Source organism: Vipera ursinii (assembly GCF_947247035.1).
Source record: "Vipera ursinii genome assembly, chromosome: 6".
Classification (NCBI taxonomy): domain Eukaryota; kingdom Metazoa; phylum Chordata; class Lepidosauria; order Squamata; family Viperidae; genus Vipera; species Vipera ursinii.
In genome coordinates, this window is record NC_139515.1 from 45,024,776 (window position 1) to 45,047,650 (window position 22,875).

Consider the following 22,875-nt stretch of genomic DNA (forward strand, 5'->3'; position numbering starts at 1 on the left):
ACAATCTTCTGTTGAATTTCATATCCTCTGTCATAGATGCATCCACTCACGTTAGTATTGAAGAGATAACATTTATTAAAAGTCTTAGGCTTTAATAACAGAATAGGTGATAGTTTTTCCCCTCATGGATATCAAAAATACTAGTTTCTTTGTCTCAGAAACTGGCAGTAGTGAATTTAAATCTCAAAGTAACAATCAAGTATTTTCAACTTCATTACCAGTAATGTAATGTTTGCAACGAAAATATATACATATCTGTTTAAAGTATTATATGATCAGTTTATAATCTGTAGCTGATTTTTTTTCAAATGCAAATTTTATAGTTATCCTTAGCTTATCCTAAAGTAGGAAACAGAATTATAGAAGGAAGTGTAGAAAAATATACTTTTTCCCCTCTCTCAGATCTCAACAGGATAAAAGGGTTCTTGTGAATTATCAGAGTATTTCACAGTCCTTTGAAAATCTCCTTGATGAACCAACATGTGGCCTAATACAGGTTAGTATAGTGTATTATTTATGGTAAAAATTAAATGTAAGATTTAATATATTAAAATAGCTGTTTCTTGAAATAAACAGGAATAGGGGTGGAGTGGGAGAGACCAAAATCTTGCAGTAAGAGAAAGCTTGCAACTTTATTAAGTTTTATAAAAAGCCTTTATTGAGCCTAATATGCATACAGTCATAGACAAAAGAACCCCTGAAATCTGGAAAGAATGAGTTGACTGACATATATGAATAAGCTTGGGGTATAATGCAAGGAAGCCAAGTAGTAGCCAGAATGAAGAGAAAAGACCATACAAAATATTTTTATACAGTTGCTATTCTGGAGATGGAAACACATCTGTAGAGCAGTGCTGACAAGCAGAGCAGTACAAAGCAAAGACATCTGCTGAAGTTCAAATGGTTTCAGATCCTCCACTGGAAATTTCTGAGACTGAAGTGAAAGCTAAGTCAAATGAGCAGAGCCATGGGTAAATGTTATGAGAAGTGTGCTGCATCAGCAACAAGAGAAGCATGCATATCTTCTAAGATGAGAAGAGGAAGAAAGGCAGTGGAGAGAGATCCTAACTAGAAGTCACCCAGAATAAGAAAGGAAAGAGAAAAACAGTCTAAAGAGACATGTATAGAGCTCATTTTCCTTTTCAGAAGTCAGAAGTCACTGGGGAAGCATCTTTAGTCACTTTAGAAGTATCTAGTAGAGGAGAGAAGCTCTTGTGTTGAGAATATAAAAATCTATAAATTGATGAGGCACGCTAAAAGATAAGTATATAGAGAGATTTTTATAGTTTGAATAAGTGACAGTATCATGTAAATGTCCAATTGAAGATTGGATGGCTAGATTCTAATAGGAAAGGTTTTGAGGGCATATGCTCTGCCTCTCTTTCACCTACCTACCCACCCAGATAAATATAACAGGGTCTTCATTCTGCCTTCAACAAAACAGCAGATGAATTAAATAGAATGGCATAATCCTCATTATCTTGACAGATCAGGGAAGTCAGTCGAGCCTCCTAAAATGCCCCTAAAGTCCTATCTCTGTTATTATAAGATATGATGACAGAGTACATGATTCAGACTCTCAAGATGCTAAGAAAAATATTCAGGATGGCATCCCATCATTTCAAAACCTGGTTGCCACATCTCATGTTTGTGTACAGGGAAGAACTGCATACCTCAACAGGATTTATTTCTTTTACAACAGTGTATGGATATGATCAAAGGAAAATGGAATAACACGACTAAATCCTCTAAAAATGTGGTTGAATATGTAGTGATTCAAATTTATCTGGACAATGGATAATATTAAGTGAAAAGTTATATAAAAGACAATTCTGTCTTATCTGGAGTAAGAATAAGTTGAGAGGTCATGGAAAAGAAATATGAAGGTTTGGAAAGTACCACAGAAAGAATATCTAAAATCTGATTCAAATTTTCCAAATTACATTTACCCAGTGTACCATGTCAGTGGAGCATATCATTGATACTGGGATGTCGAACCAGTCTGATAGAGACCACATTTGTTTCAGAGAGACTCCAGAAAGAATTAGAAAAAGAGGTGGATAAAATGTTGAAACTGGGAGTAATCGAACCATCTCAAATTGAATGGTATTCCCTTATTGTGTTGGCATCAAAACCAAACAATGTGCACAGGTTTGTTATGCAACAAGTGTCTTTATACGCTAATTCAACAGCTATTTGATGCCTGGTATAGAAGATCTTCTAGATAGACTGAAGTAATGCCCAGTATCTCTCTACCATTGTCTTAATACTGGATATTGACAAACACCATTAAAGAAGTCAAGGCAAAATAATATGGCAGGTTGTCTGCTTCTAATTCCATTTAGTGACAGAGTGATATACTCACTCAGCACTCATCTAGGGAAGGAAAACTAACAGCTGTCCTTTCCTGAGTAATCTGGGAATTGGGATGGGGAAGAGAAGGGACAACTCTCCAAAGAGAGGCTACCACCTCAAAGATAGCCAGTATTCATATGTATGGTTCTTCAGTGCGGAACCCTACATAAAAAGGAATGCTTTCTTATTTTATGGATTGTGTAGAAGTTGGAGTTATGTAGTTGTGTAGAAGTTATGGAGAAGTTGATCTATTAGGAAACTTAAATCCAGATTGTTTTAGGTTTTGTGTGTCAGCGGTAAAATATTGAAACTGGCTATGTAGCTAATAGGCAGCCAGCATTATTGCTGATGCAATGTGCCTAGCCCATGATACACAGCATCCTGTCTGCAAAATTCTGTACCAGTTGCAAATTCTAGATCAAGTATTCAAGTTATGCTTCTTCATTCTGCTTCATTAAAAAAACAAGTCTTTTTAAATGTAATATTATTGTGATGAGTCTTGTCTTCATCATAGTACCTCCCAGTTTCCTCATGCATCTATCCAAATAAACTTTATCTTTGTTTTTCTTAGAAATTGAAAAAGGATCCTTACACAACAACAATGGGAAGATTTTCCAAAGTGACAAACTATATTTTTGATAGCTTACGAGGAAGTGACTCAGTAAATGAGCAGCGGCCTCCATCAGAAATGGCAGATTTCATTAGTGATGCTATTCCAGGACTAAAAATAAATCAGCAAGAAGAACCAGGATTTGAAGTCATTACACGAGTGAGTTTTAAGTTCTTGGAATTTTAGATGGTAACAAGACGTCCATCTGGTGGTTTGAAAATTAATGTCCTGGCAATAATGTAACAGATTTTTGATGCATGTCTTAGATTGATTTAGGAAAGCGACCTGAAGTTCACAGAAAGCAACCAGTATCAATTGAAGAGTGGACTAAGAATATGGATTCTGAAGGAAGAATATTGAATGTAGACGCTATGAAACAAATGATATTCAGAGGGGTAATATCTTCAGTTATGTTTTTTTATTGTTTTTAAAATAGTGACCAAAAAAACAGAAAAAACTGCAAAGATGAAAATGCATACATTGTCAAAAATGTAAAACACATAAAGTGCTACACATAAAGTAGTAATACATCATTTTAACAGTAAATAATTGCAATTCTACAAACAGTTGTCTAATGCAATATTACTACTTCTGAGTTGGAAGTGCCAATGTGCTTCTGTGGTGAAAGGAGTTACCGGTGATATCACCATTGCCTGGGGGACACCCAGTTCGGGGCTCCTTTTGTGTCCCCATTAAATTGTCCACCAAAGTGGTACCCTTTTATCTACTCATAGTTTCCCGCTTTCAAACTGTTGAGTCGGCAGGAGTTGGATCGTGTGACGGGAGCTCACTCCACCCCATGGCAGGAAAGAGGTCTTGAATGCAAGCCTACCAATTGTCAGCCCAACAGTCTAACCTCGTGAACCAGCATGCCCCTTGTCTGATGCAACTATTCAAGTTTATATATATATTTCTAATACATTTATATAATTATGTTTTTTAATCTAATGTACTTTAGGTTAGGATGCTGAGCTTGTCGATCAGAAGGTCGGCAGTTTGGCGGGTCGAATCCCGAGAGCCGCGTAGCAGAGTGAGCGCCTGTTACTGGTCCCAGCTTCTGCCAACCTAGCAGTTCGAAAGCACGTAAAAATGCAAGTAGAAAAATAGGGACCACTACTGTGGGAAGGTAACAGCGTTCCATGTGCCTTTGGCGTCTAGTCATGCCGGCCACAGGACCACAGAGACATCCTCGGACAAGTGCTGGCTCTTCGGCTTTGAAACGGAGATGAGCACCAGCCCCTACAGTCGGAAACGACTAGCACGCATGTGCGGAGGAACCTTTACCTTTACCTTACTTTGTATAAATGAATCCTGTATTTCATTATATTTGTCCATTTAAAGTCTATGTCTAAAGTCAGTTTGCTCATAAGTGGCAAGTGCAATCAGGTCCTCAATTATTATGTTAAAAGGCCATACATTTAAGTTTCCAATGCTGCAATCTCACTATTTTTGTCATAAAAGGTTCGCCTGGTGCGCCAGTTGCGGCCCTATCTAAGCCGGGATGATCTATGCACGGTCACTCACGCGCTCGTGACCTCTCGACTAGACTACTGCAACGCTCTCTACATGGGGCTGCCCTTGAGGACCACCCGGAAGCTCCAACTGGTACAGAATGCAGCCGCGAGAGTTGTGTTGGGAGTCTCCCGATACTCCCACGTTACACCTTTGCTCCGTGAGCTGCATTGGTTGCCAGTTGCCTTCCGGGTGAGATTCAAGGTACTAGTAATGGTGTTCAAAGCCCTACATGGCAGGGGTCCGGAGTACCTTAGGGAACACCTGCTGCCGGCATCGACTTCCCTCCACCCTGTGCGTTCCCACAGAGAGGGCCTCCTCAGGGTGCCACCGGTCAGAGAATGTCGACTGGTGGCCCCCAGGGGGAGATCCTTCTCTGTGGGCGCCCCGGAGCTATGGAATCAGCTACCGGTTGAGCTCCGGACGGCGCCCGATCTTCGCTCCTTTCGCCGCGAGCTAAAAACATACTTTTTTGAACAAGCTGGCCTGGCCTGATGAGGGGATTGGGGGGGTTTGTTATTGTTATTTTATTGGGTTTTTAAAAGATGTATTTTAGTATATGGGCATTTATTTAATCTTGTTTTAAGTTTTGTAATCCTGTATTTTTATTCTTGCCCTGTTCACCGCCCTGAGTCCTTCGGGAGAAGGGCGGTATAGAAATATTATTAAATTAAATTAAAATTAAATAATAAGGGCACAATGACTTCATTAATGTTTAACTTTTTTCCCCAAATTTACATTTTTATATAAAGACTTAAGTTGTATTCATTTTATCATTCATACAAAAGATATATTGGGGAGGGAATGTGCTCTGAAATATAGAGATGAAATATCAGTAAAAGATGGGACATAAACAATTGACAACATCTATTCGTCTATCTCCATACCACTTGAACAGCTGCCTAAATCTTTCAAAGCAAAAACAAAACTTCCTTTGTTACTGTACTTCATAGTAATTTTTAAATAAATTTTAAATCACTGAAATGGTTTGATAACTGTATCAACTGTAGGAAGTAATAGCAATAGCACTTAGAGTTATGTACCACTTCACAGTGCTTTACAGCCATTTCTAAGTGGTTTACAGAGTGAGCATATTCCCCCCAATAATCTGGGTCCTCATTTTACTGACCTCGGAAGGATTGACGGCTGAATCAACCTTGAGCCGGTGAAACTCAAACTGCCGAACTGCTGACAGTTGGTAGTCAGCAGAATTAGCCTGCATTACTCCATTCTAACCACTGCGCCACCACAGCTCCAACATTACTTATAGAGGATTCTCAGTCTAAAAACTGATGATACAAGCCAAGGAAAACCAAAGAGGTAGGTGACAGAGAGACATAATATGGAAACCAAGTGTTGGAAGGACAGACCATTAATTTTTTTATTAGTAAAGAGTTTTGCAAAATTAAGTCTGGGAAACCAAAATGAGTAATATTATTAACAAGATAGAAAATTAGCCTACTTATGAGACTATAAGAATCACCTTGACTATCTTACAAGCAATGAAACAAAGGACTTTGAGCAAAAAAACAGAGAAATTGTAAGAAGCAATTAAGGATGGTAGTGCTACCCTTATAGAATGGCTTGGTTTCTTTGTTCCTGGTCTTCATATTTTATTTAAAGGGTCCAGTTTTATCTTTACTTTTTTTTTCCTTCCAAGGGTCTTTGTCATGCTTTGAGGAAGGAAGTGTGGAAATTCCTGTTGGGTTACTATTCATGGAATACTACCAGGGATGAGAGGACAAGTATGCAGAAAAGGAAAACGTAAGCATGATATATTAACATGGCATTAACATGTTTAAACAGCAGCAAAATTGTGGTGGCTGGATGTCATGTCTTTCTGCAGGATTGGGGAAGATGGCTAAAGTTAGCAGACTAATGACATTATGAGTGGTTGCACTGAGATTTGGGCACATGTGAAGTTGAAGATTTGCACACTTATTTTATTTTGTTAATTAGCTTGGCGTAATGCATGTGTTTATTGTTTGCTGGTTTGCTGCCAAAGTTCTATTGTATTTTTTTATGATATCTCTTAGCCCCCAAAAGGAGAAGTGGACCCATTGTCCATTCCTTCACTAAATATGTGCAACCGGGCTTTAGAATCAGGATATCTGTTGTGTGTTTGAAGGACAGCATTTAGTATTATCACCCTAGATTGTGAAGTTACATTTTGTGTTCTTAAAAGAGTTCTATAATTTAAAGACTATGCAAAAGTCATAAAAATATAAATATTATTCTGAGAGAAGTAGAAACTATCAATTACTGGTAGTTACAAATGAAAAATGTGAACTAGCTTTCTTTGTTTTTAATGCTCCATATTTCAAATTACACAATATCTTTATCATGATTTCTGATTTTTTTTAATTCTTCAGGGATGAGTATTTCAGGATGAAGCTTCAGTGGAAATCTGTCAGTGAAGAACAAGAAAAAAGAAACACTAGGCTGAGGGATTACAGAAGTCTTATTGGTAATTTTTAGAAGTATAAAATTCCATACAATACAAATGTTAAAGATAAATGTTTTTTCCTATTATAGGGATGAAAAGTATATATTTTAAAAAGATTATTTCAGTTCATCTGAGTTGTTTTATTCTTTTCCTTTTTCTCTTCACATGTGAAGAGGTAGCTTCCTAAGGAGATACACTATATAAAGTAACAATGTAATGGTCTTCCCAGTCCATTCATGCGTTTTTTATCACAGTATGCTAAATTAAACTGGGGTGTTTTTTTGGTTTGGAATATAAAACAATATCATACGAATTTTAGAAAATGCAAACATTTTAAAAGCTCTATAAGAGGCTCTTCTGCTAGCTTGTTTATTTAATTAATTTATATGGTTTCCCTTTGCCATGTAATCATAGTGGCTAGCAAATAATGACAAATTACAATACCGATAATAAACCAAAAATTATAAATATATTGCACTGAGGACAAATTTATACATTCAAGCAACTGAAATTCACAAAATCTCCTGATCCATTGTCTAGGGCAGACATGTCAAACTCGTGACGTTACATGACGTCGCACGATGTATTGGGATGGTTTTGCCATTGCCGGCAATGCGGTGGGCGTGGCTTCCTGATGACGCATCCGGCCCACAGGCTGGCAGTTTGACACCCCTGGTCTAGGGGAAGAGTCAGGTATTTAAAGCCTTTCAAACAAGGCAAGCGGGCCAAAGTCATTTGGATCTCAGGGGGACTTTCGTACCAAAAGACAAGCACTGAGACAGAAAAGGCATGTCTCCTGGGTCCTGCAAGATGACACTGCTTGAGTGATGGGACCCGGACTATGCCAACCCTGTGAAATCTTATTTCAGGTGGAACCAATATTATGCAAACATTTGCATAAAGACAACACTTTTTTTTTGTAGTAGGTTGCCGTGAAAATCAGATTATGATGATGTGAATTATATGGCATATTCAGTAGCAGCAAAGTATATAAACACTCAGCAAAGCAATAATTAAGCTACATGATACAAGAAAGTTTCCCACTGATATCATCTGATGTCAGAATAAGAGTCACTTTGTTGTAATGCTTAAGTCATAGGCTAGAACCCAGTACACCATGAGTTATAATTCTGTTTTAGGCACAAAACCAGCTGGATAATCTAGGACCAGTAACTTTCACCCTTAAGAAGGAAGCAATATTGACTTCCGGTTTTGACATCGTGGTAAGAAGACGTAGGGAAGCAGGGCTCTGGCTCCTGCACCTGATTTCTTCCTGCTGGGGACCCGAAAAGGGCCTGAAGTCGCCCCGGAGAGGTGATGAAACAAGAGGGGACTCTTGTAGATCGCAGGGAGACAGCGGTTGACTCGCTTGATCCAAGGAAGCCCTCAGAACCGATAGGAGAAAGACTGGCTCCACCCATGCAGCCAGTCGGAAGCTGCTGACTTCCAGAGAAAAAAAGCAGTATTTTTTATGTTTCTTGGAGACTATAGGAGCAAAACTTAAGGGGAAAAAAACTTTTTGGTTGGAAAATCACAAAACGGATACCTAATGACATGACAAAAAAAAGAACTACACCAAACTATTTTGTCTGGAGTGAGGGAACTTGTCCGGATGACCAGACATAGATAACAGACTAAACCCCTTGATGTTTCTAAACTTCATAACATTGTAGGTTGCAGCTGGAAAAAGAGAAAAACCTTTTGGGCTGTCTTTTCTGTAGGACTGATTACAACTAAAAGTACAAACTATTTTGAAACCATCTGGCTTCCTTGGATTACGAATATTGTTTGACCTGCAATTTTATAAACTATTTAGAGACAGACTGAATGGCAAGGAACTATCTACAGTAAGACATTTTGGATTATAATTTTGGCAGATTGGCATCTTTGGATTTTGGGACACTTGGTTAGAGCTGGAGTCAGAAGATAGAAGTGGATTATAAACTTTTTCCCCTCATTTTTTCTTTTTTCCTTTTTTGTCTTTTTCCTTTTGTTTCCCCCCCCCCCTCTTTTTCTTCTTGTTGTCTGGGGAGCCTATTGGATTATAAACTTTTAGTTTCAGAACTACTTAAGGACAGTGGAAGCTTAACTGTTGGTGATTTTCTTAGGAGAAGGCTCTTGTTGTTGTTGTTGTTAGCTGCGAAGTCGTGTCCGACTCATCGCGACCCTATGGACAACGTTCCTCCAGGCCTTCCTGTCTTCCACCATCTTCTGGAGTCCATTTAAGCTCACGCCTACTGCTTCAGTGACTCCATCCAGCCACCTCATTCTCTGTCGTCCCCTTCTTCTATTGCCCTCGATCTTTCCCAGCATTAGGCTCTTCTCCAGTGAGTCCTTCTTTCTCATTAGGTGGCCAAAGTATTTGAGTTTTAGCTTCAGGATCTGGCCTTCTAAAGAGCAGTCAGGATTGATCTCCTCTAGGACTGACCGGTTTGATCGCCTTGCAGTCCAAGGGACTCGCAGGAGTCTTCTCCAGCACCAGAGTTCAAAGGCCTCAATTCTTTGGTGCTCAGCCTTTCTTATGGTCCAACTTTCACTGCCATACATTGCAACTGGGAAGACCATAGCCTTGACTATACGCACTTTTGTCGACAGGGTGATGTCTCTGCTTTTTAGTGTGCTGTCTAGATTTGCCATGGCTTTCCTTCCCAGGAGCAAGCGTCTTTTAATTTCTTGGCTACAGTCCCCATCTGCAGTGATCTTGGAGCCCAGGAAAACAAAATCTGTCACTACCTCCATTTCTTCCCCATCTATTCGCCAGGAATTGAGAGGGCCAGATGCCATGATCTTGGTTTTCTTAATGTTAAGTTTCAACCCAACTTTTGCACTCTCCTTTTTCACCCGCAACAAGAGGCTCTTTAGTTCTTCTTCACTTTCTGCCATTAGAGTGGTATCATCTGCGTATCTTAGGTTGTTGATATTTCTTCCAGCAATCTTAATTCCAACTATTGATTCATCTAGCCCTGCCTTTCTCATGATGTGCTCTGCATATAAGTTAAATAGGCAGGGCGACAGTATACAGCCTTGCCGGACTCCTTTCCCAATTTTGAACCAATCAGTGGTTCCGTGTCCAGTTCTCACTGTTGCTTCTTGACCCGCATATAGGTTTCTCAAGAGACAAATAAGATGGTCTGGTACTCCCATCTCTTTAAGAACTTGCCACAGTTTGTTATGATCCACACAATCAAAGGCTTTAGCATAGTCAATGAAGCAGAAGTAGATGTTTTTCTGGAACTCCCTAGCTTTCTCCATGATCCAGCGTATGTTGGCAATTTGATCTCTAGTTCCTCTGCCTCTTCGAAATCCTGCCTGTACTTCTGGTAGTTCTCGATCCACATACTGCTGAAGTCTAGCTTGTAGGATTTTAAGCATGACTTTACTAGCATGAGAAATGAGTGCAATGGTGCGATAGTTTGAACATTCTTTGGCACTGCCTTTCTTTGGAATTGGAATGTAAACTGATCTTTTCCAATCCTGTGGCCACTGCTGAGTTTTCCAAATTTGCTGGCAAATTGAGTGTAGCACTTTTACTGCACTGTCTTTTAAGATTTTGAATAGCTCAGCTGGAATACTGTCACCTCCACTAGCTTTGTTGTTGCTCAGCTTTTCTAAGGCCCACTTCACTTCACATTCTAGGATGTCTGGCTCGAGGTCAGTGACCACCTCATTGTGATTATCAGGGACGTTAAGCTCATTCTTGTATAGTTCTTCTGTGTAATTTTGCCACCTCTTCTTAATCTCTTCTGCCTCTGTTAGGTCCCTGCCATTTTGGTCCTTTATCATGCCCATTTTTGCATGGAATGTTCCCTTCATCTCTCCAATTTTCTTGAAAAGATCTCTGGTCCTCCCTATTCTATTGTTTTCTTCTATTTCTTTGCACTGTTCATTTAAGAAGGCATTCTTATCTCTTCTAGCTATTCTCTGGAATTCTGCATTCAATTGGGCATATCTATGTTTTTCTCCCTTGCCTTTCGCTTTCCTCCTTTCCTCAGCTATTTGCAAAGCTTCCTCAGACAGCCATTTTGCTTTCTTGCATTTCTTTTTCTTTGGGATGGTTTTGGTTGCTACCTGTTGTACAATGTCGCGAACCTCTGTCCATAGTTCTTCAGGCACTCTGTCTATCAGATCTAATTCCTTAAATCTATTTGTCACCTCTACTGTATATTCAATAGGGATATGATTTAATTCATACCTGAGTGGCCTAGTGCTTTTCCCTACTTTCTTCAGTTTAAGCCTAAACTTTGCAAGGAGAAGCTCATGGTCTGAGCCACAGTCAGCTCCTGGTCTTGTTTTTACCGACTGTATAGAGCTTCTCCATCTTTGGCTGCAGAGCATATAGTCAATCTGATTTCTGTGTTGACCGTCTGGTGATGTCCATGTGTAGAGCCGTCTCTTGGGTTGTTGGAAAAGAGTGTTTGCTATGACCATCGTATTCTCTTGACAAAATTCTATCAGCCTGTGCCCTGCTTCATTTTGTACTCCAAGGCCAAACTTGCCTGTTATTCCAGTTATCTTTTGGCTTCCTACTTTAGCATTCCAATCCCCCATGATGATAAGGACATCATTTTTTGGTGTTAGTTCTATAAGGTGCTGTAGGGCTTCATAGAACTGGTCAATTTCATCCTCTTCAGCACTGGTGGTTGGGGCATAGACTTGGACTACTGTGATATTGAATGGTTTGCCTTGGATTCGAACTGAGATCATTCTGTCATTTTGAGGATTGTATCCCAGTATTGCTTTTCCTACTCTTTTATTGACTATGAAGGCTACTCCATTTCTTCTGAGGGATTCTTGTCTGCAGTAGTATACCTGATGGTCATCTGAATTAAACTCTACTGACTATTAATTTTGAATAGTAGGACCTTGCGGATTAGAAATTTTCACTGAACGATAATCTTGGATTTTGGACAACTGCTCTGGAAGTGAGCTCCACAAACAGAATTGGATTACAAAATTTATTTTTTTCCTCTTCTTTTTTGTTCTCCCTTCTTTTTCAGGGAGTTTATTGGACTATAGAGACTATAGAAAAAAACTATAAGAGTTATTTAAGACAATTTAAATGATATATTGTGATATTGAATACAAGATTAATGGTTTGGTATAAGGTGGAAAAGTATTAGAGTTGATAAAAAATTTGGGGAGTGGAATTAAAAATGAGTGTTCTAAATTTAGCTAAAACTGTCAAGAAAACACCCACAGCCCCACCATCCTCCAGCTCTGCAAGCCCTGTGTATCAGAGATTAATCGAATCAGTGCTTCAACAAGGAAAAATCTTATCAATTTCTGGAAGGAGATGCAAGTGGCATTATAAGCAATCCAAGAGGCAATCTTCTCTCACAAAGAAAGGAAAAAACATGAGACAAAAGACAACTTTGAGAAAATGAATCAAGAAATTTGTAACATAAACTCTTAAGTAGAAAGCTTCTGACAGATGGTTACAAAGAATGAACAAAGAATTCAGAAAATAGAAGACAAGTCAGTAGAGACTGATCAGAAGATGGAAGAAATAAAAGATGAATATAAGAAGCTGATGCAGGCAAATAGAGAATTGGAAGACTCAATGGCAGTTTTGGAAATGGAAAAGGCATTGTATTTTTTAAGATTTCAAAATGTAATGGAGGACAAAGAAGGGGATCTCGCGGATTTAATGACAGAGCTATTGGCTGAAGCACTGAAAATTGGGAAACAGGAAATGGAAGGAGAGATAGACCAGATATTTCAAGTCAATTCAAGCTATGTGAAGAGAAATAAAGTACATAAAGTACAGAGAAGTACATGTTAGATTTGTCAAAAATCTATAAGAGATGAGGTATTGAGAAGATTAAGAGATGATCCCCGGAAGGATAAGAGATTCAAGAAGAGAATACCAATTCCTGACCAGAAAACTAATTGAAAAAGGAGTGAACTTCAGATGGCTGATTCTGGAAGGGATTTTAATTAATAGGGACATGAAAAGATACAGATTGGACACTGCACTCAAGGCAATGGAATTTTATGAGAGATACAAAGCTTTTTTGGAAGGGGAAAACCCGGAATTTCATGCAGAGAGAGAAGCAAAAAAACAGGAAAAGATAGCAATAGAAGGATCAGCCAAACCAAGGGAAGAAGAAGAAACAGAATACACAAACATAGAAGAAGGGGCAAAAGCAAGAGAACAAAGACAGATAAGGACAACTAGGAGAATAACACCTAAATATAATTGAAGAAGATGGAGAAGGAAAATGGGATACTTTCAATGAATATAAATGGATTGAAGTCTCACGCAAAAAGGAAAAAAAATCTTTGCACGGTTATGAAAATTAAAAATGGATATAGTCTGTCTCCAAGAAACATATTAAAAGACAACATTACTGTTAGAACAACCAAAAATTGGGAAACTTCACACTAGCACAACAAAAGAAAAGAGGAATAGCTTTATATGTCAAAGAGGCAATGAATCTCAAACAAATTTATGCAGATGAAGAGGGAAGAATATTAATGGTGGAAATAATGATAAATCAAAAACAGAAATTGATGATAGGAATATATGCTCCTAATAACAAACAAGAAGAATTTTATCAAAAATTACACAAAAAATAGTGGAATTGGAATATCATGGCGAAAAAGAATAAAAAATGCAACAACAAACAAAGTTAAAGGAGGAATTTATAAAATTGAAATTGGAACTACAAAGAGATCCACAAAAGAAAACTCTTAAAAAGCAAATGGAAATAATAAAACGTAAATTAAACCTAGCAGAGGCTGAAAAAATGGCCCAACAAATTAAAAGGGCAAAACAAAACTCTTTTTGAAAATGCTAGTAAACTAGGTAGGTGGTTAGCATACAAATTGAAAAAAGAAAGAAAAAATTGATAAACAAACTGCAAGATTCTAAAGGCGATTTACAATTCCAAAATGACTATAATCAAAAAATAAAGGCTTTTACGAGACACTTTACGACACAAGAAATTTTGCAAGAAAAAATAAGCAATACATAAAAAAAGCTGACACCAAAAATCTCAGAGAATATCCAAAATATGATAAATGAAAAAATATCAATGATGGAGGTAATGGAGGCCATAAAAACGCAAAAAAATAATAAGACCCTGAGTCCAGATGGGCTACCTGCAGAGTTTTATAAATGCCTACAAGATACATTAAGCCCATTAATGAAAAAAAACTATGTAATGAGGTACTTTTAGAGGCTAAAATGCCAAATACTTGGACAGAAACTAATATTACTTTAATACAGAAAGAAGACTCAGACTTAACACAGATAAAAATTATAGACCAATATCTCAATAATAGCAGAAAGATTAAAGAGATTCTAATTGAATTTATACACACATACCAAAACCAATTTTTACCTAAGAGACAAAAAACAATTTAAGAATGATTTTAGACACCTTAGAATACTATGAAATGCATCCAGGAAAGCAAATGGCCCTAATATTCCTAGATTCACAGAAGGCTTTTGATAACATAAACTGGCAATTCATGATTCAACAACTAAATGAAATGGATTTTGGAGAAAACTTTATAAATACAATTAAAATAGTATGAGACAAATAGCTAAAATAATCGTAAATGGAGATTATACAGAAAACTTTAACATTAAAAAAGGCACAAGACAAGGATGTCCATTATCCCCATTATTATTTATATTAACGTTGGAAGTTTTAATAGAAATGTTAGGCAATACTCAGAAATTAAAGGAATGAAGGTAAAATGAAAAATATAAACTACAAGCATTTGTGGATGGCTTGGTTTTCATATTAGAAGAGCCTCAAGCTTCTGAAAAAGGTAGAAGAATTTGGAGAAGTGGCAGGACTGAAAATAAATAGAGAAAGGACCAAAGTGATAAACAAAAACCTTACAAATAAACAAAAAAAATCGATTGTCAGAAAAAACAGATCTTCCGATAGTTAAGAAAGTTAAATACCTGGGGATATACTTAATGGCAAGATGTGCAACAATAAAAGAAGACAACTGTGCAAAACTATAAATCAAATAAAACTAGACCTGGATAAATGGAAAAACTTACAAATTAGGAAGAAGATGAATATCTTACCAAAATTACTCTTCTTATTTCAAACAATACCTATAAAATTGGTTTTTTTTTAATGAACTAAATACATTGATCTTGAAATTTATTTGGCAAGGAAAAAAAGCCAGAATTAGATTGAAAATGCTGTAAGAAAATGGCGGATTTGGGCTGCCAGATTGGGCCCTATACTGTCAAGCATCTGCACTAATGTGGATAAAAAAATGGATAACCCTTAGAAATAAAAGATTACTATACCTAGAAGGGCACAGCCTGCAACTTGGATGGCATGCCTTCCTATGGTATGGGAAGAATAAAATTCATAGATACTTTCAAAACCACTATAAGAAATGCACTTCTTTTAGAATGGGAAAAGGTAAAAGTGAAAATTTACATGAAAATACCTGGATGGCTTTCAACAATGGAAGCGTTTGTTCACCCAAACCTAATTAACAATGAGCAAATTGTGACTTATAAAGACAAGAACTGGGCAAGAACTAGAAGAACAGGGTATTGATCTACCTTGCTGGCCACACCTGCGAATTCAAATGAGATCTGAAAAAAATGTTAAAACATCTGGATTCTATAAAGAACAGACAGAATTTGACCAGATACTATTGGCATAAGATGAAAAATTGATTAAGAAACTGCATAAGTACATGCTAAGTTTAAAGATGGAAGAGGAACAAGTTAAGAAACAATGATAACATGGGCAAAAAACTTTGGGCATAGCAAAGAGCTAGAAAACTGGCATAGACTTTGGGAAAGATTCTAAAATAACAAAGGTGGTGGCTTACAAAGAAAACTTATATAATGTTTTACAGATGGCACTTACCACCTGTGAGGTTAGCAAAAATGTTTAAAAATATGTCTAGCAATTGTTGGAAATGTAGACAAAAGCCAGGCACATATTATCATCCTTGGTGGACATGCCCTAAGGCTAAAAGAGGTCAAGAATACATATATGGTTAGAGAAAATGACAAAAAAAAACTACGTAGATTTTAAGCCAGAATTATTTCTTTTAGGTATAATTGCAGGAAATTAAGAGAAAGAATGTGTATATTTAATGTTACATGTATTAACTGCAGTGAGAATTGTATTTGCTCAACATTGGAAAGATGAAAAATTACCAGCGAGGAAGAGATAATCAAGAAAATTTTGGACTGTGCAGAAATGGACAGACTTACATTGAAAATGAAAGAGAAGATTCAGATTATTTTAGAACATGGAATACATTTAATCAATGGCTAGAAAAACAAAGTAGAGAGAAAGGAGTTTAACATGTATTAGTAAGCCAAATATTGGAACTCAGACAGCATGTTGCTGATAAAATATTAAGGATTTGTGATTATACAAAATTAATAAAATATGGTTATAAAAAAAGAAGAAGGAAGCAATGGCAAACCACTTCTAACAAACTTTGCCAAGAAAACTGCAGGGACTTGCCTAGGCACTCTCTGAGAATCGGACATGATTGAAAGGAAGGGGAAAAAAAGTAAGAACATCCAATTGGAACCCCAACAAAATTTAAACTTGATTGTATATCATTCTATTACCATTCAATAAAAAGCAACGCCAGAGTTTGAGTCACATTTAACATATTTAAAGTGGATCCCAATAAAGTCTGTTTCATTGATTTTTTTTTTGTTTTAATCACAATTTCCTATAAAATGTAGCATTTAGAAAGTGTTTGAAAATTTGTTTACAGGTAATCCTCAACTTAAGACTGGTCACTTAGTAACCGTTTAAAATTATGATGGTTCCCCCAATGGCTGTTCAAGACCAAATTTTGAACTTTCAGCATCGTTCCCCCCCCCCCCGTTACATGACTGCATTTTGGGTAGTTAGCAGCTGTCCTGCATTTCTGGCTATTTGCAGTGCCCTGTAGTCATGTGACTGATTTACAATAGTTTTGATGAAAATAGGTTTTTACTTCCAGTTTCCAGTAAAAACTGCCCCATGGTTAATAGTGGTTTCACTAAATGACTGTGGTATTTGCTTAACACTGTGAAAAAGAGTCTGTTCACATGATGGTCACCCACCTTATGACTGTCACAAATTACAGCTGTAATTGCCAGGTTCAATTTTAACTCAAGAACTACCTATATTAGAAATAATTTTGAGATATATTTTTTTATTTCAAATACTATATTTTTAACAGCTGTTTTAATGCCTTTATTTTGCTAGCTATTTCAAGTTCAGCACAGTGTTAAAAATGGAAATTCAAGATATAGTCTTCAGACTGTTTTGAAAATTCATTAAATCTATGCTTTTTTTTCTAGAAAAGGATGTAAACCGGACAGATAGAACAAATAAATTTTATGAGGGTCAAGACAACCCTGGACTGATACTGCTTCATGACATTTTGATGACCTATTGTATGTATGACTTCGATCTGGGTAAGTAAAGCTTTATCTTTTATTGACCCTGTGAAGTATTATTTCTTGAAATTAATCAAAGACAGTCTGATGTATTCAATCTTAAATTTTTAATTTAGAGAGAAATAAGAAAGAGTAAATTATATTAGGTAACATCTTAAAATGCAGAATATCTCTATAGTATATTTCTATTTTAACCTGTCATGAAGGAGGTCCAATACTATTAAGCATACTTTTAATACTGTATAACGTCTATTAAAAACTACTGTAAGTTTTTAAAATGTATTTATTTCTATATCTCCATTTGTGTCTGTTTATCTGTGTGTTTATGTGTGTATTACCGTGTTTCCCCAAAAGTAAGGCCTACCCCAAAAATAAGCCCTAATTTTGGGGCGAGGCGCACACTTAAAAACCAAGCTAGGACAAGGGTGGGTGGGTGGAGCTGCCCCCCACACCCCACACACTTACCTTGCAGCCAGGCCTCTCCTCACCAGCCCTCTTCTTCTGCGGCGTCTTCTGCAGCCAGGCCTGCATTTCTCAGTCGCAGGCCTTTCCGGATGGCCTGTGCAGCTATGGATTCAATCCATAGCTTGGTTCTGCAAGACATTGCAGCCAAGTACCAAGCTATGGATTGAATCGATAACTCAGTACTCGGCTGCATAGGCCTTCCTAAAAGGTCTGACAGCAAAATGCAGTCCAGAGTGCAGCTGCAGAATGAAGCTGCTCCTTTGGCTAGAAGAAGTAGACTTGCTGTGCGGGGTTGTCCGTGCAGGAGGTAAGTAAGACATCCCCCGAAAATAAGACCTGATGCCTGTTTTGGAGGCCAAAAAGAAAAAGGAAAAAAAGACCTCGTCTTATTTTCGGGGAAACATGGGTATGTATGTATGTATGTATGGATGGATGGATGGATGTCTTTTCTAAGTATTTGTTCTTAGTTCCAGAATTAGAAAAGAGAAATGTTCAACAATTCATTTTTCCTTTTCTTTTAAGGATATGTTCAGGGAATGAGTGACTTACTTTCACCTATTTTATATGTGATGGAGAATGAAGTGGAAGCTTTCTGGTGCTTTGCATTGTACATGGATCAAATGGTAAATATTTTCATCTTCTGTATTATTGTTCTATTAAGACTGGAAAATATTTCCTTATGTCACCTTCTCTGATTCTTTGTATTATATTTCTTGGCAGTGTATTCAGGCATAATGTGTTAAAATTGCTGCAATATATGAATTTAGAAGCAGATAGAATAATCTGAATTGTACCTATATAGTGAAAGTGCAAAAATGGCTTTTTTAAAGGAGACGGTACATATAATTTGTGTCTTATGACTTTTCAATTAGTAACTTGAATCTGGTTGTGTCCTTCCATTGTAGTTGATCATTGTTACATCTGTATTTAAGTCTAAGAACTATTACCTCATTTTTTTGTTCTCTTCCCTACTGAGCTATTTTCTCAGGTGTCATTTAAATTATAAACTGGTAGATGGCAGTTCTTGGATTTTGCCAAACATTTGTAAGCTGTTCTGGGTCTCTGTGTCTGAATAATAAAGTAAAATACTTAGAATATCTGAAATTGGACATAGTAATGCATTAAATGCTTGTTCACAAGGATTTTGAACATCTACATCAACACACATACACGCACATGCACACACACAGGTATAGGTATATCTTGTGTGTGTGTGTGTGTGTATGTGTGTGTGTGAATGTGAATGAATGCACACATGTCTTCTACATGCCGTTTCCATTTAAGCCAGCAATTCAGCATACTCAGTGGACTTTTGTGTTCATTGTAATGCTGATAATTATTTATCAAGCCCAATGTACATGTAATAATAAAAAGGTAAAAGGTAAAGGTTCCCCCGCACATGCGTGCTAGTCGTTTCCGACTCTAGGGGCCGGTGCTCATCTCCGTTTCAAAGCCGAAGAGCCAGCGCTTGTCCAAGGACGACTCCGTGGTCATGTGGCCAGCATGACTAGACACCAAAGGTGCACAGAACGCTGTTACCTTCCCACCGTAGTGGTCCCTATTTTTCTACTTGCATTTTTACGTGCTTTCGAACTGCTAGGTTGGCAGAAGCTGGGACGAGTAACAGGCGCTCACTCTGTTACGCGGCACTCGGGATTCGACCCGCCAAACTGCCGACCTTCTGATCGACAAGCTCAGCGTCCTAACCCACTGAGCCACCGCGTCCCTTACATGTAATAATACTAACCTCTATAATCTATTACTGTTATTTATCCCAATTATTTCCAGAATATAGCTGTCATACGTTTGTGTACACATATATAACTTCATTGAATTTACATACATGGACAGCCATATTTCAGGGACTTGAATTAATTAATTGTTTTAACTGATTTTAATTTTTATTTGTTATGCTTTTAATTTTCCCTGTAAACCGCCCTGAGTCCTACGGGAATAGGGCGGTATATAAATTTAAAATAAATAAATAAATAAATATGTGAATACATCTGGACAGGGCTTATGACAACTCACCACAGCTAACTTACCACAGGCAACTTGTCACACCAACTTGCTGTGGGAGAACTTGCCATGGACAACTCTCCACGGGGCAACTCACCGCAGAAGAAGAGTTATACTAATATTGAAGAAATAGTGAAATAGAATCCTTAAAGGAAACCAAAAGAGGGACAAAATGAAATGTGAATGGCAAAAGTTAAAATAATTGTTTAAATTATTTTAAATAATTAAATTGAATTATTGAATTGTCCTGTGCAGTGAGTTGTCCCGTAGTGAATTGGCCATGGCCAGTTGTCTGTGTTGAGTTGACTGGCGAGTTGGCTGTGGCGAGTTGTTCCATTCTGCCTGGCACATATGGTACAATCTGTTTAGAAACAGATGGAGATAGCTACACATCATAGTTTTCATTTCATGTTTCTATTGAATTAAATTATCATATCAACTGTAAGATTAACCTATCCTTGACACCCTTCCAATGTCTTCTCTCAAAACATGGTTGCGTCACCAGACCTGGGAACCTCAAGGAAATGGCAATTTGATGAGATTGTTGCATTGTCTTTAACATCATTTGTATCCAATATCTTGTTACTAATAACACTGTTGATGCCTTTTAATTATAGTTTTTAACTTTTGGATTTTATTATTGTTTTTATGTAAGCTACATAGAGTTGCTTTATTGTGAGATGTGGCTATATAAATGTGATAAACAAACAATTAAAACCAGAATTAGATTTAAACTTAAATACATTTAAGTTTCTGAGTATTCACATAAAATATTCTGTTTATCATCAAGCATCAAAATTTTGAAGAGCAAATGCAAGGTATGAAGACACAGTTAATTCAACTGAGCACTTTACTTCGCCTATTAGATAGTGGATTCTGCAACTATTTGGGTATGTATACATTTTTTTAAAAAAAGTTACTCTTTCTTTACACCATCTTCTTGCATCAGTTATTTTCTATTTTTTAGAATCTTTGGTTTTTAGATAACAACCTTCTTTATGCATAATTTTGACCCAAGTGTTTTTAACCATGGTTTGTAGAGCAAGCCATCCTGGTTCACACATTTCTAACCCTAAAAAGCAGTCTTTATGCCCTAGTGTTAAATGTGATTCAGATGGCTGTTTCAGTCTATGTGTTTTATTCTATTTGCATTTATAGTTAAAATAACTAGGTATAACTTTGGATATTAATGGTTAGATTTTTGTCCTGAACTAACGATGAAACAGTTGTGGCAGTATTATATAAATTATTATGTTTCTTCATAGCTTGATCATTTTACCCAAGAATTTCTCTTCAGTTGTCTTTTATTGTGAAGTTAAAATAGTCTTCTAAGAGGATTTATGGATGTATTTCCCCCCATTTCTTTAGAATCTCAAGATTCAGGCTATCTTTATTTTTGTTTCCGATGGCTTCTAATAAGATTTAAAAGAGAATTTAATTTTCAAGATATTCTTCGCTTATGGGAGGTAAGAACAATAGTGTTTTATGGCAACATTTAACTTTTGATGCTCAGTTAGAATGTTCAGGTTTTTAAAAATATACTGAATAGTTCTTAATAGCGCAGAATACAGTTTTAAGAAAATCTAATGAACAGTGCATAAAGTTCTTTAGTCACACCAGCATGATACATCAATATCTCAAAAAGCAAATGGTCTTGGATTCATTTTTGTATGGATCTGGAATTTTAAGGGGAAAAGTGGGTGCTTTAAGTACCTGCAAACCTCTGCTCCTTAACATTATCCTTTCTCACATATACTCAAACAGCAAAAACAAACAAATTGAAAAAGCCAAAATCTTTGACATGGAAGATTTTTTTCTAACCCTATTGCCACTTTGCACACCAGAAGGTAACAGTCCTGTTAGAAGGGTTTGCTTTTATAGTTTTTGTAAAAATGATGATCATGACTTCATATTTTATATGGAAAATAATTTTATCATTAAAATGAATAAGTTAAAACATACACAGTATCGAAAAATTACATAGAGGTCACTCAAGATACAGATACTGTGGAGTTTTGTAAAGAAAATTAATAAGATTTATGCATACATTGGGATCAACACTTTCAAAACCAATCCCTCTCCCCCCCCCAAAAAAATCTTAATATTTTAGGTTTTTTTAATCACATGAAATGGAAAACATTGGTATCTAGCTGAAGAACAGAAACTGGAAAGAATCATGTTTTTTTGGAATAACTTCACACACACACACACACACACACACACCTATAGCCATTTATCCTTGGATCTGAGCTGGGGCAGGAACGAGAGTTCACCCCATTGTGTGGCGCTCAGATCTCGAACTTGTTGTTTTAGCACTCCATTATTAGCAGCATAATTTTTATTAGATTTTTAAAAATTAAAATATTTATTCATTTATTACAAGTGGTGTAGTGGTCTAGTAATGAAGACATTCACCTGCCACCTGGAAGGTTAAGAGCTCAATCCTAGGTAGTAGCGGATGTTTCTCTCCTAGGGCTCAAAGAAAAAAATATCTGTTGTAACTTCCACATGGTGTTTGGAAGGGCATCCGGCTAGTATGCCTCAACTCTACCCTGAATTAAGGAATTACAGGGTCATAAAAGTGATTTTTAAAAAATCTATTCATTTATTAAATAGTGTATCCCAAGATAAACATGGAAAGAGATGAGATAATGTCCCATTTGTAAAAAAAATAAAAAGAGACAAAGACTGCTGAGATGTCAAATGTCAGGAGCAAACATGAGAAATATTAATGAAAGGGTCTAATTCCTGGACACTTGCTTTTTACATTATCAGGATTCTTGTTTTTTGTTTTTTTTCTTCTAGTAAGGAATATATAGATTCATTCTTAGCCATGCTGAAGTAGTTTTGCTTCCTGATAGTCTACAGCAGACATGTCAAACTTGCGACGTCACGTGACGTCGCGCAACGTATCAGAGCTTTTTCGCCATTGCCGACAATGGGGTGGGTGTGGCTTCCTGATGACACGTCTGGCCTGTGGGCCGGCAGTTTGACAACCCTGGTCTACAGTATGTTACTTACTCTATTATGCCAATTTTTGTTTTTGTTCCCTGACTTTCTATA

General features: G+C 36.9%; 1 protein-coding gene across 2 annotated transcripts in view; it reads left to right on the plus strand.

Moving 5' to 3' along the window:
- TBC1D15 (TBC1 domain family member 15) overlaps positions 1–22,875 on the plus strand; it is a 42,482-nt gene that overhangs the window by 13,970 nt on the left and 5,637 nt on the right. For both annotated transcript variants that reach the window (XM_083365945.1, XM_083365944.1), the window contains 9 exons: positions 403–496; positions 2,927–3,124; positions 3,232–3,360; positions 6,138–6,241; positions 6,850–6,944; positions 17,230–17,346; positions 18,316–18,416; positions 20,603–20,702; positions 21,181–21,278. In XM_083365945.1, the coding sequence (XP_083222071.1) occupies positions 403–496; positions 2,927–3,124; positions 3,232–3,360; positions 6,138–6,241; positions 6,850–6,944; positions 17,230–17,346; positions 18,316–18,416; positions 20,603–20,702; positions 21,181–21,278 (1,036 nt within the window). The remainder of the gene's footprint in view (positions 1–402; positions 497–2,926; positions 3,125–3,231; positions 3,361–6,137; positions 6,242–6,849; positions 6,945–17,229; positions 17,347–18,315; positions 18,417–20,602; positions 20,703–21,180; positions 21,279–22,875) is intronic.